Raw genomic sequence first — 12,754 nt, 5'->3', positions numbered from 1 at the left:
TTCCCCTTTCTCCACAACCTCGCCAATATTTGTTGTTGTTTGTGTTTTGTATGGCGGCGATGCTTCCTGGTGTGAGCTGATATCTCATTGTGGTCTTAATTGGCATTTCTCTGTTGACAGGCGATATTACACATGATTTCATGTGTCTACTGGCCATCTGAATTTCTTCTTTGGAAAACTGTTTAACTCCCATGCCCATTTTTTCATTGGATTATTTTCTTTTTGTTGTGCTCTGTTAGCTCATTATATATTTTCTATGTCGAACCTTAATCAGATCTGTCATTTATGAATATATTCTTCCATTCTGTAGGATGTCCTTTTATTCTTTTGATGGTGTTCTTTACTTTACAGAAGCTTTTAAACTTGAAATAGTCCCATTTGTTCCTTTTTCCTTTTTTTTTTCCCTTGCCTGGTGAGGTACGTTCATGAAGAAGTTGCTCATGTTTATGTCCAAGAGATTTTTGCCTGTCTTTGTCTAAGAGTTTTCTGGTTTCATGGATTACATTCAGGTCTTTGATCCATTTCAAATTTACTTTTGTGTATGGGGTTAGACAATGATCCATGTTTCCTTCTTTTTTGCAGCCATCACCTCGGCCTTTGCAGCTATGACTCTGACCACCAGCAGTGGGAGCAGTAGGTCAGTGGTCGGCAGTACTTCTTTATCACCCATCACGTCCAGGGTGTCAGCAGGTCCCGCTGGCAGTGGGGGTTTTGTGATCAGCATGGCTGCCCCCGACAGCAACTCCACCACTGGGTCATTCGGATTTGGGTCAGGATGGAGTCGGAGAACTGGTCTCAAGAACCCTTTCTGGGGCGCCTTGAATCAGAACTCCCTGGGTGCAGCTGGCCAGAGCACACCCACTCCCATCCACGTGGCCAGCACACCTCAGGACACGTCTGGGATTGCAGGTGAGATTTGGAATGGGCTCAGTCTGCTGTGCCAATCGCTGTTTTAAGTGCTGACACAGTCTCTGCTTTTGGAGCTGTACTGTGTGTTGAAGATTTAGATGTTATCACAGAAGTTATCCATAAACAGCACCAGGTAGCAGTGTAACTCAAGACTGAAGGAGCTATTTAGGTAGACAGCGGCAGCCTTTTAGAGACAGTAGAATGCTGAGTCCATGGCCACTGTTCCAGAGTTGGGAGCAGGGACAGTGGCTGGGGTGAGAACCTTGTAGGCACAGGAGCAAAGGCCCAAAGGCAGAGATGAGCTTATGTTTCCATGAGCAGGCAAGAGCCAGGTGTGGCTACAGGTTTAAAAAGGAAAGTGAGATAAAATGACATTAAGAGACAGGCAGAAAGGAAGATCATTCACAGCCTTTAAAAAACACTTTTTTAATTGTTATCAATCTACAATTACCTTAAGAACATTATGTTTATTTGGCTTCCCCCTTCACCAAGTAACCCACACAAACTCCATCAGAGTCACTGTCCATCAGCGTAGTAACATGCTGTAGAATCACTACTTATCTTCTGTGTGTAGCCTAGCCCTCCCCGTGCCCCCATGTTATACATGCTAAGCATAATGCCCCCTTTCTTTTTCTCTGCCCTTATCCCTCTGTTCCCATCCATCCTCCTCAGTTCCTTTCCTTTTGTAACTGTTAGTCCATTCTTGGATTCTGTGATTCTGCTGCTGTTTTGTTCCTTCAGTTTTTCCTTTGTTCTTATACTCCTCAGATGAGTGAAATCATTTGGTACTTGTATTTCTCCACCTGGCTTATTTCACTGAGCACAATACCCTGTAGTTCCATCCATGTTGTTGCAAATGGTAGGTCTTGTTTTCTTATTATGGCTGAATAATATTCCAGTGTGCATATGTATCACATCTTTTTTATCCATTCATCTACTGATGGACACTTAGGTTGTTTCCATTTCTTGGCTGTTGTAAATAGTGCTGTGATAAACATAGGGGTGCATCTGTCTTTTTCAAAATATAGGGGTGCTGTATTCTTAGAGTAAATTCCTAGGAGTGGAATTCCTTGTTCAAATGGTATTTCTATTTTGAGCTTTTTGAGGAACCTCCATTATGCTTTTCACAATGGTTGAACGAATTTACATTCCCACCAACAGTGTAGTAAGGTTCCCCTTTCACCACAACCTCTCCAACATTTGTTGTTGTTTGTCTTTTGGATGGCGGTGATCCTTCCTGTTGTGAGGTGATATCTCATTGTGGTTTTAATTTTCATTTCTCTGATGACAAGTGATGTGGCGCATCTCTTCATTTGTCTATTGGCCATCGAATTTTCTTCTTTGGAGAACTGTCTGTTCAGCTCCCCTCCCCACGTTTTAATTGCATTATTTGCTTTTTGTTTGTTGAGCTGTGTTAGCTCTTTATATATTTTGGATGTCAACTCTTTATCAGATCTGTCATTTATGAATATATTCTCCCATACTGTAGGATGTCCTTTTCTTATGTTGTTGGTGTTCTTTACTGTTCAGAAGCTTTTAAGCTTGATATAGTACCATTTGTTCATTTTTGCTTTTGTTTCCCTTGCCTGGGGAGATAGGTTCATGAAGATGTCACTCATGTTTATGTCCAAGAGATTTTTGCCTGTTTTTGTCTAAGAGTTTTATGGTTTCATGACTTACATTCAGGTGTCTGATCCATTTCAAATTTACTTTTTTGTATGGGGTTAGACAATGATCCATGTTTCCTCTTTTTTTGCAGCCATCACCTCGGCCTTTGCAGCTATGACCCTGACCACCAGCAGCGGGACCAGTACAACAGGGTTTGGCAGCACCATCTCAGTGCCCTCCAGGTCCAGGGTGTGAGAAGGTCCCGCTGGCAGTGGGGGCTTTAGGATGAGCATGGCGGCCCCGCGACAGCAGCTCCACCACTGGGACATTCAGCTTTGGGTTAGGACGGAGTGGGAGAACTGGTCTCAAGAACCCTTTCTGGGGAGCCTTGAATCCGAACTCCCTGGGTGCAGCTGGCCAGAGCACACCCTCTCCCTTCCACGTGGCCAGCCCACCTCAGAACACGTCTGGGTTTGCAGGTGAGATTCGGAATGGGCTTGGGCTGCAGTGCCAGGCACTGTCTTAAGTGCTGATACAGTCTCTGCTTTCGGAGCCGTATGCTGTGGTGAAGATTTAGATGTTACCACAGAAGTTATCTGTGAACAGTGTCAGGCAGCAGTGTAACTCATAAACTGGAGGAGCTATTTAGGTAGACAGTGGCAGCCTTTTTGAGACAATAGCAAACTGAGGCCATGGCCGCGTTTCTGGAGTTGGGACAACGGACAGCGGCTCGGGGTGAGTACGTTACTGGCACAGGAGCAAAAGCCCGAAGGCAGAGATGAGCTTATGTTTTCATGAGTAGAGAAGAGCCAGGTGTGGCGAGAGGTTATAAAGGGAAGTGGAATAAAATGACATTAAAAGACAGGCAGAAAGGAAGATCATTCATGTCCTTTTAAAATGTTTTTTTTTTTTTTTGGTATCTATGTACAATTACCTTAAGAACATTATGTTTATTTGGCTCCCCTCTTCACCAACTACCCCGCACAAACCCCGTTAGAGTCACTGTCCATCAGCATAGTAACATGCTGTAGAATCACTGCTTGTCTTCTCTGTGTAGCTTAGCCCTCCCCATGCCCCCCCGCATTATACATGCTAATCATAATGCCCCCTTTCGTTTTCCCTGCCCTTATCCCTCCCTTCCCACTCATCCTCCTCAGTCCCTTTCCCTTTGGTAACTGTTAGTCCATTCTTGTTTTCTGTGTTTTTGCTGCTGTTTTGTTCCTTCAGTTTTTCCTTTGCTCTTATACTCCCGAGATGAGTGAAATCATTTGGTACTTGTCTTTCTCCGCCTCGTTTATTTCACTGATCATAAGTCCCTTGAGCTCCATCCATGTTGTTGCAAATGGTAGGATTTGTTTTCTTATAGCTGAATTATATTCCATTGTGTATATGTACCAAATCTGTTTTATCCATTTGTCTACTGATGGACACTTAGTTTGTTTCCATTTCTTGGCTGTTTTGAATAGTGATGCAATAAATATAGGGGTGCATCTGTCTTTTTTCAAACTGGGCAACTGTATTCTTAGGGTAAATTCCTTGGTGTGGAATTCCTGGGTCAAATCGTATTTCTATTTTGACCTTTTTGAGGAACCTCCATATTGCTTTTCACAATGGTTGAACGAATTTACATTCCCACCAACAGGGTAGGAGGGTTCCCCTTTCTCCACAACCTCGCCAATATTTGTTGTTGTTTGTGTTTTGTATGGCGGCGATGCTTCCTGGTGTGAGCTGATATCTCATTGTGGTCTTAATTGGCATTTCTCTGTTGACAGGCGATATTACACATGATTTCATGTGTCTACTGGCCATCTGAATTTCTTCTTTGGAAAACTGTTTAACTCCCATGCCCATTTTTTCATTGGATTATTTTCTTTTTGTTGTGCTCTGTTAGCTCATTATATATTTTCTATGTCGAACCTTAATCAGATCTGTCATTTATGAATATATTCTTCCATTCTGTAGGATGTCCTTTTATTCTTTTGATGGTGTTCTTTACTTTACAGAAGCTTTTAAACTTGAAATAGTCCCATTTGTTCCTTTTTCCTTTTTTTTTTCCCTTGCCTGGTGAGGTACGTTCATGAAGAAGTTGCTCATGTTTATGTCCAAGAGATTTTTGCCTGTCTTTGTCTAAGAGTTTTCTGGTTTCATGGATTACATTCAGGTCTTTGATCCATTTCAAATTTACTTTTGTGTATGGGGTTAGACAATGATCCATGTTTCCTTCTTTTTTGCAGCCATCACCTCGGCCTTTGCAGCTATGACTCTGACCACCAGCAGTGGGAGCAGTAGGTCAGTGGTCGGCAGTACTTCTTTATCACCCATCACGTCCAGGGTGTCAGCAGGTCCCGCTGGCAGTGGGGGTTTTGTGATCAGCATGGCTGCCCCCGACAGCAACTCCACCACTGGGTCATTCGGATTTGGGTCAGGATGGAGTCGGAGAACTGGTCTCAAGAACCCTTTCTGGGGCGCCTTGAATCAGAACTCCCTGGGTGCAGCTGGCCAGAGCACACCCACTCCCATCCACGTGGCCAGCACACCTCAGGACACGTCTGGGATTGCAGGTGAGATTTGGAATGGGCTCAGTCTGCTGTGCCAATCGCTGTTTTAAGTGCTGACACAGTCTCTGCTTTTGGAGCTGTACTGTGTGTTGAAGATTTAGATGTTATCACAGAAGTTATCCATAAACAGCACCAGGTAGCAGTGTAACTCAAGACTGAAGGAGCTATTTAGGTAGACAGCGGCAGCCTTTTAGAGACAGTAGAATGCTGAGTCCATGGCCACTGTTCCAGAGTTGGGAGCAGGGACAGTGGCTGGGGTGAGAACCTTGTAGGCACAGGAGCAAAGGCCCAAAGGCAGAGATGAGCTTATGTTTCCATGAGCAGGCAAGAGCCAGGTGTGGCTACAGGTTTAAAAAGGAAAGTGAGATAAAATGACATTAAGAGACAGGCAGAAAGGAAGATCATTCACAGCCTTTAAAAAACACTTTTTTAATTGTTATCAATCTACAATTACCTTAAGAACATTATGTTTATTTGGCTTCCCCCTTCACCAAGTAACCCACACAAACTCCATCAGAGTCACTGTCCATCAGCGTAGTAACATGCTGTAGAATCACTACTTATCTTCTGTGTGTAGCCTAGCCCTCCCCGTGCCCCCATGTTATACATGCTAAGCATAATGCCCCCTTTCTTTTTCTCTGCCCTTATCCCTCTGTTCCCATCCATCCTCCTCAGTTCCTTTCCTTTTGTAACTGTTAGTCCATTCTTGGATTCTGTGATTCTGCTGCTGTTTTGTTCCTTCAGTTTTTCCTTTGTTCTTATACTCCTCAGATGAGTGAAATCATTTGGTACTTGTATTTCTCCACCTGGCTTATTTCACTGAGCACAATACCCTGTAGTTCCATCCATGTTGTTGCAAATGGTAGGTCTTGTTTTCTTATTATGGCTGAATAATATTCCAGTGTGCATATGTATCACATCTTTTTTATCCATTCATCTACTGATGGACACTTAGGTTGTTTCCATTTCTTGGCTGTTGTAAATAGTGCTGTGATAAACATAGGGGTGCATCTGTCTTTTTCAAAATATAGGGGTGCTGTATTCTTAGAGTAAATTCCTAGGAGTGGAATTCCTTGTTCAAATGGTATTTCTATTTTGAGCTTTTTGAGGAACCTCCATTATGCTTTTCACAATGGTTGAACGAATTTACATTCCCACCAACAGTGTAGTAAGGTTCCCCTTTCACCACAACCTCTCCAACATTTGTTGTTGTTTGTCTTTTGGATGGCGGTGATCCTTCCTGTTGTGAGGTGATATCTCATTGTGGTTTTAATTTTCATTTCTCTGATGACAAGTGATGTGGCGCATCTCTTCATTTGTCTATTGGCCATCGAATTTTCTTCTTTGGAGAACTGTCTGTTCAGCTCCCCTCCCCACGTTTTAATTGCATTATTTGCTTTTTGTTTGTTGAGCTGTGTTAGCTCTTTATATATTTTGGATGTCAACTCTTTATCAGATCTGTCATTTATGAATATATTCTCCCATACTGTAGGATGTCCTTTTCTTATGTTGTTGGTGTTCTTTACTGTTCAGAAGCTTTTAAGCTTGATATAGTACCATTTGTTCATTTTTGCTTTTGTTTCCCTTGCCTGGGGAGATAGGTTCATGAAGATGTCACTCATGTTTATGTCCAAGAGATTTTTGCCTGTTTTTGTCTAAGAGTTTTATGGTTTCATGACTTACATTCAGGTGTCTGATCCATTTCAAATTTACTTTTTTGTATGGGGTTAGACAATGATCCATGTTTCCTCTTTTTTTGCAGCCATCACCTCGGCCTTTGCAGCTATGACCCTGACCACCAGCAGCGGGACCAGTACAACAGGGTTTGGCAGCACCATCTCAGTGCCCTCCAGGTCCAGGGTGTGAGAAGGTCCCGCTGGCAGTGGGGGCTTTAGGATGAGCATGGCGGCCCCGCGACAGCAGCTCCACCACTGGGACATTCAGCTTTGGGTTAGGACGGAGTGGGAGAACTGGTCTCAAGAACCCTTTCTGGGGAGCCTTGAATCCGAACTCCCTGGGTGCAGCTGGCCAGAGCACACCCTCTCCCTTCCACGTGGCCAGCCCACCTCAGAACACGTCTGGGTTTGCAGGTGAGATTCGGAATGGGCTTGGGCTGCAGTGCCAGGCACTGTCTTAAGTGCTGATACAGTCTCTGCTTTCGGAGCCGTATGCTGTGGTGAAGATTTAGATGTTACCACAGAAGTTATCTGTGAACAGTGTCAGGCAGCAGTGTAACTCATAAACTGGAGGAGCTATTTAGGTAGACAGTGGCAGCCTTTCTGAGACAATAGCAAACTGAGGCCATGGCCGCGTTTCTGGAGTTGGGACAACGGACAGCGGCTCGGGGTGAGTACGTTACTGGCACAGGAGCAAAAGCCCGAAGGCAGAGATGAGCTTATGTTTTCATGAGTAGAGAAGAGCCAGGTGTGGCGAGAGGTTATAAAGGGAAGTGGAATAAAATGACATTAAAAGACAGGCAGAAAGGAAGATCATTCATGTCCTTTTAAAATGTTTTTTTTTTTTTTTGGTATCTATGTACAATTACCTTAAGAACATTATGTTTATTTGGCTCCCCTCTTCACCAACTACCCCGCACAAACCCCGTTAGAGTCACTGTCCATCAGCATAGTAACATGCTGTAGAATCACTGCTTGTCTTCTCTGTGTAGCTTAGCCCTCCCCATGCCCCCCCGCATTATACATGCTAATCATAATGCCCCCTTTCGTTTTCCCTGCCCTTATCCCTCCCTTCCCACTCATCCTCCTCAGTCCCTTTCCCTTTGGTAACTGTTAGTCCATTCTTGTTTTCTGTGTTTTTGCTGCTGTTTTGTTCCTTCAGTTTTTCCTTTGCTCTTATACTCCCGAGATGAGTGAAATCATTTGGTACTTGTCTTTCTCCGCCTCGTTTATTTCACTGATCATAAGTCCCTTGAGCTCCATCCATGTTGTTGCAAATGGTAGGATTTGTTTTCTTATAGCTGAATTATATTCCATTGTGTATATGTACCAAATCTGTTTTATCCATTTGTCTACTGATGGACACTTAGTTTGTTTCCATTTCTTGGCTGTTTTGAATAGTGATGCAATAAATATAGGGGTGCATCTGTCTTTTTTCAAACTGGGCAACTGTATTCTTAGGGTAAATTCCTTGGTGTGGAATTCCTGGGTCAAATCGTATTTCTATTTTGACCTTTTTGAGGAACCTCCATATTGCTTTTCACAATGGTTGAACGAATTTACATTCCCACCAACAGTGTAGGAGGGTTCCCTTTCTCCACAACCTCGCCAACATTTGTTGTTGTTTGTGTTTTGTATGGCGGTGATCCTTCCTGGTGTGAGCTCATATCTCACTGTGGTCTTAATTGGCATTTCTCTGATGACAAGCGATATGATGCATGATTTCATGTGTCTACTGGCCATCTGAACTTCTTCTTTGGAGAACTGTCTGTTTAGCTCCCATGCCCGTTTTTTTTTTTTTTTTGTAGATATGTATTTTTTATTGACGGGTAGTTGACACAGTATTACATTAGTTTCAGGTGTACAACACAGTGATTCAACATTTATATACATGATAATTCTAGCTGGCAACTATCACCATACAAAGTTGTTACAATATTTTGTCTATATTCCTTATGCTATACATTACATCCCAGTTACTTATTTATTTTACAATTGGAAGTGAGTACATTTTTTTTTTTGAGTGGGCATCTCTCATATTTATTGATCAAATGGTTGTTAACAACAATAAAATTCTGTATAGGGGAGTCAATGTTCAATGCACAATCATTAATCCAACCCAAGCCTAATTTTCATCAGTCTCCAATCTTCTGAAGCATAACAAACAAGTTCTTACATGAAGAACAAATTCTTACATAGTGAATAAGTTACATGGTGAACAGTACAAGGGCAGTCATCACAGGAACTTTCGGTTTTGCTCATGCATTATGAACTATAAACAATCAGTTCAAATATGAATATTCGTTTGATTTTTATACTTGATTTATATGTGGATACCACATTTCTCTCTTTATTATATTTATTTTTAATAAAATGCTGAAGTGGTAGGTAGATGCAAGGTAAAGGTAGAAAACATAGTTTAGTGTTGTAAGAGAGCAAATGTAGATGATCAGGTGTGCCTGTAGACTATGTGTTAATCCAATCTAGACAAGAGCAATAAAACATCCACATATGCAGAAGATTTCTCTCAGAACAGGGGGGGTCCCGTGCCCATTTTTTAATTGGAATATTTGCTTTTTGTTTGTTGAGCTGTGTTAGCTCATTGTATATTTTGGATGTCAACCCTTAATCAGATCTGTCTTTTATGAATATATTCTCCCATACTGTAGGATGTCTTTTTGTTCTGTTGATGGTGTTCTTTACTTTACAGAAGCTTTTAAGCTTGATATAGTCCCATTTGTTCATTTTTGCTTTTGTTTCCCTTGCAATGGGGAGATACGTTCATGAAGAAGTCACTCATGTTTATGTCCAAGAGATTTTTGCCTGTCTTTGTCTAAGAGTTTTCTGGTTTCATGGCTTACATTCAGGTGTTTGATCCATTTCGAATTTACTTTTGTGTATTGGGTTAGACAATGATCCATGTCTCCTCCTTTTTTGCAGCCATCACCTCGGCCTTTGCTGCTATGACCCTGACCACCAGCAGCGGGACCAGTAGCTCAGTGTTTGGCAGTACTACCTTATCGCCCGTCATGTCCAGGGTGTCAGCAGGTCCCGCTGGCAGTGGGGGTTTTGTGGTCGGCATGGTTCCGCCCCACAGGAGCTCCACCACTGGATCATTCGTATTTGGGTCAGAACGGAGTGGTAGAACTGGTCTCAAGAACCCTTTCTGGGGAGCCTTAAAACCGAGCTCCCTGGGTGCAGCTGGCCAGAGCACACCCACTCCCTTCCACGTGGCCAGCACACCTCAGAACACGTCTGGGTTTGCAGGTGAGATTCGGAATGGGCTTGGCCTGCAGTGCCAGGCACTGTCTTAAGTGCTGACACAGTCTCTGCTTTCGAAGCTGTACTCTGTGGTGAAGATTTAGATGTTATCACAGAAGTTATTCATAAACAGCATCAGGTAGCAGTGTAACTCATGACTGGAGGAGCTATTTAATTAGTCAGTGGCAGCCTTTCTGAGACAATAGCAAACTGAGGTCATGGCTGCAGTTCCAGAGTTGGGAGCAGGGACATTGGCTGTGGCTAACTCCGTTGTAGGCACAGGAGCAAAGGCCCGAAGGCAGAGACAATGTTATATTTTCATGAGCAGAGAAGAGCCATGTGTGGCTAGAGGTTTAAACAGGAAAGTGGGATAAAATGACATTAAGAGACAGGCAGAAGTAAGATCATTCATGGCCTTTAAAAAAATTTTTTTTTTGGTATCTATCTACAATTACCTAAAAAACAGTATGTTTACTTGGCTCCCCTTCACCAAGTATCCCGCACAAACCCCATTAACATCACTGTCCATGAGCGTAGTAAGATGCTGTAGAATCACTGCTTGTCTTCTCTGTGTAGCTGAGCCCTCCCCGTGCCCCCCCACATTATGTGTGCTAATCGTAGTGCCCCGTTTCTTTTTCCCTGCCCTCATCCCTCCCTTCCCATCCATCCTCCTTAGTCCCTTTCCTGTTGGTAACTGTTAGTCCATTCTTGGGTTCTGTGATTCTGCTCCTGTTTTATTCCTTCATTTTTTCCTTTGTTCTTATACTCCCGAGATAAGTGAAATCATTTGGTACTTGTCTTTCTCTGCCTGGCTGATTTCACTGAGCATAATACCGTCTAGCTCCATCCATATTGTTGCAAATGGTAGGACTTGTTTTCTTTTTATGGCTGAATTATATTCCATTGTGCATATGTATCACATCTTTTTTATCTATTCATCTACTGATGGACACTTAGGTTGTTTCCATTTCTTGGCTGTTGTAAATAGTGCTGTGGTAAACATAGGGATGCATCTGTCTTTTTCAAACTGGGTTGCTGCATTCTTAGAGTAAATTCCTAGGAGTGGTATTCCTGGGTCTTATGGTGTTTCTATTTTCAGCTTTTTGAAAAACCTCCATATTGCTTTCCACAATGGTTGAATGAATTTACATTCCCACCAACAGTGTAGGAGCGTTTTCCTTTCTCCACAACCTCACCAACATTTGTTGTTGTTTGTCTTTTGGATGGTGGCGAACCTTACTGGTGTGAGCTGATATCTCATTGTGGTTTTAATTTACATTTCTCTGATGACAAACAATGTGGCCCATCTTTTCATGTGTCTATCAGCCATCCGAATTTCTTCTTTGGAGAACTGTCTGTTCAGCTCCTCTCCCCATGTTTTAATTGCATTATTTGCTTTTTGTTTGTTGAGCTGTGTTAGCTCTTTATATATTTTGGATGTCAACCCTTTATCAGATCTGTCATTTATGAATAAATTCTCCTGTACTGTAGGATGTCTTTTTCTTCTGTTGATGGTGTTCTTTACTGTACAGAAGCTTTTAAGGTTGATATAGTACCATTTGTTCATTTTTGCTTTTGTTTCCCTTCCCTGGGGAGGTACGTTCATGAAGAAGTCACTCATGTTTATGTCCAAGAGGTTTTTGCCTGTTTTTGTCTAAGAGTTTTATGGTTTCATGACTTACATTCAGGTGTCTGATCCATTTCAAATTTACTTTTTTGTATGGGGTTAGACAATGATCCATGTTTCCTCCTTTTTTGCAGCCATCACCTCAGACTTTGGAGCTGTGACACAGACCACCAGCAGTGGGACCAGTAATTCAGTGTTTGGCAGCACTACCTCATCGCCCTTCACGTCTGTTGTGTCAGTGGGCCCTTCTCACAGTGGGGGCTTTGGGATGAGCGTGGCTGCCCCCCACAGCAGCTCCACCACTGGGGCGTTCGGCTTTGGGGAGGACAGAGTGGGAGCACTGGTGGCATGACCCCTTTCTGGAGTGGCTTGATTAAGAACTCTCTGGGTGCAGCTGGCCAGAGCACACCCTTTGCCTTCCACGTGGCCAGCATGCCTCAGAACACGTCTGTGTTTGCACATCAGATTTGGAATGGGCTCGCTGCCGGAGTCCAGCTCCAGCTGACGTGTGGGTCACGAAGGAAAGGACAGCGTCAGCGAGTGAGATCAATGAGGAGACAAAACACCCAATTAAAGTTGTAACATCTCCTGACATCAAGCAGCAGGGTCTTTATTTTTGTATCTTTTTACGGTTTACATAATGTTGAACATTTTTTAAAATTATGAATAATACAATCCTTTTTCTGTCAGTTTACGTAATTTCAGCTTATTACCCTTAATTAAATATCATTATTTCTTCTAATAGTAGCCATTTAACATTTAATTTTTAACTTTCCCCTAGTTAATTCATGTAAGCTACATGCTAGGTGCTAAACAGAAAATGGCGTAAGACAGCATGTGGGTTAAGCATGTAGGCTATGATTTTTACTTTAAGCATGTAAGATTATATAGACTTTTAGATATGTGTCTAAGGTATGTGTCTAAGGCTATATAAAGTTTAAGCAGGTTATATAAAATGCAAGCTATATGTCTTTTGGTTATTAAGTGTAGCTATATTATTAATTAAATCCTATCCTACACATGTGGGTTGAAACTTACATCTAAAATCTAGGGATGGTACTCCTATCACCCATTCCTTAACATTCATATGAATACAATAAAAACACCTTATTCTT

General features: G+C 42.4%; 1 protein-coding gene across 1 annotated transcript; it reads left to right on the top strand.

The window, feature by feature from the left end:
• Positions 1 to 417: 417 nt before the first annotated feature.
• LOC130678979 (nuclear envelope pore membrane protein POM 121C-like) lies at positions 418 to 12,381 on the top strand. The gene is made up of 5 exons (XM_057486571.1): positions 418 to 909; positions 2,669 to 2,996; positions 4,752 to 5,078; positions 9,692 to 10,018; positions 11,774 to 12,381. Exons 3-5 carry the CDS (start codon positions 4,775 to 4,777, stop codon positions 11,989 to 11,991), a joined length of 849 nt encoding a protein of 282 aa, XP_057342554.1. The 5' UTR covers positions 418 to 909; positions 2,669 to 2,996; positions 4,752 to 4,774; the 3' UTR covers positions 11,992 to 12,381.
• The last annotated feature ends 373 nt before the right edge of the window (positions 12,382 to 12,754 follow it).

This window comes from Manis pentadactyla, chromosome 10 (genome assembly GCF_030020395.1).
Source record: "Manis pentadactyla isolate mManPen7 chromosome 10, mManPen7.hap1, whole genome shotgun sequence".
NCBI classification, from domain to species: Eukaryota; Metazoa; Chordata; class Mammalia; order Pholidota; family Manidae; genus Manis; species Manis pentadactyla.
This window is presented reverse-complemented; position numbering and strand designations above follow the sequence as displayed.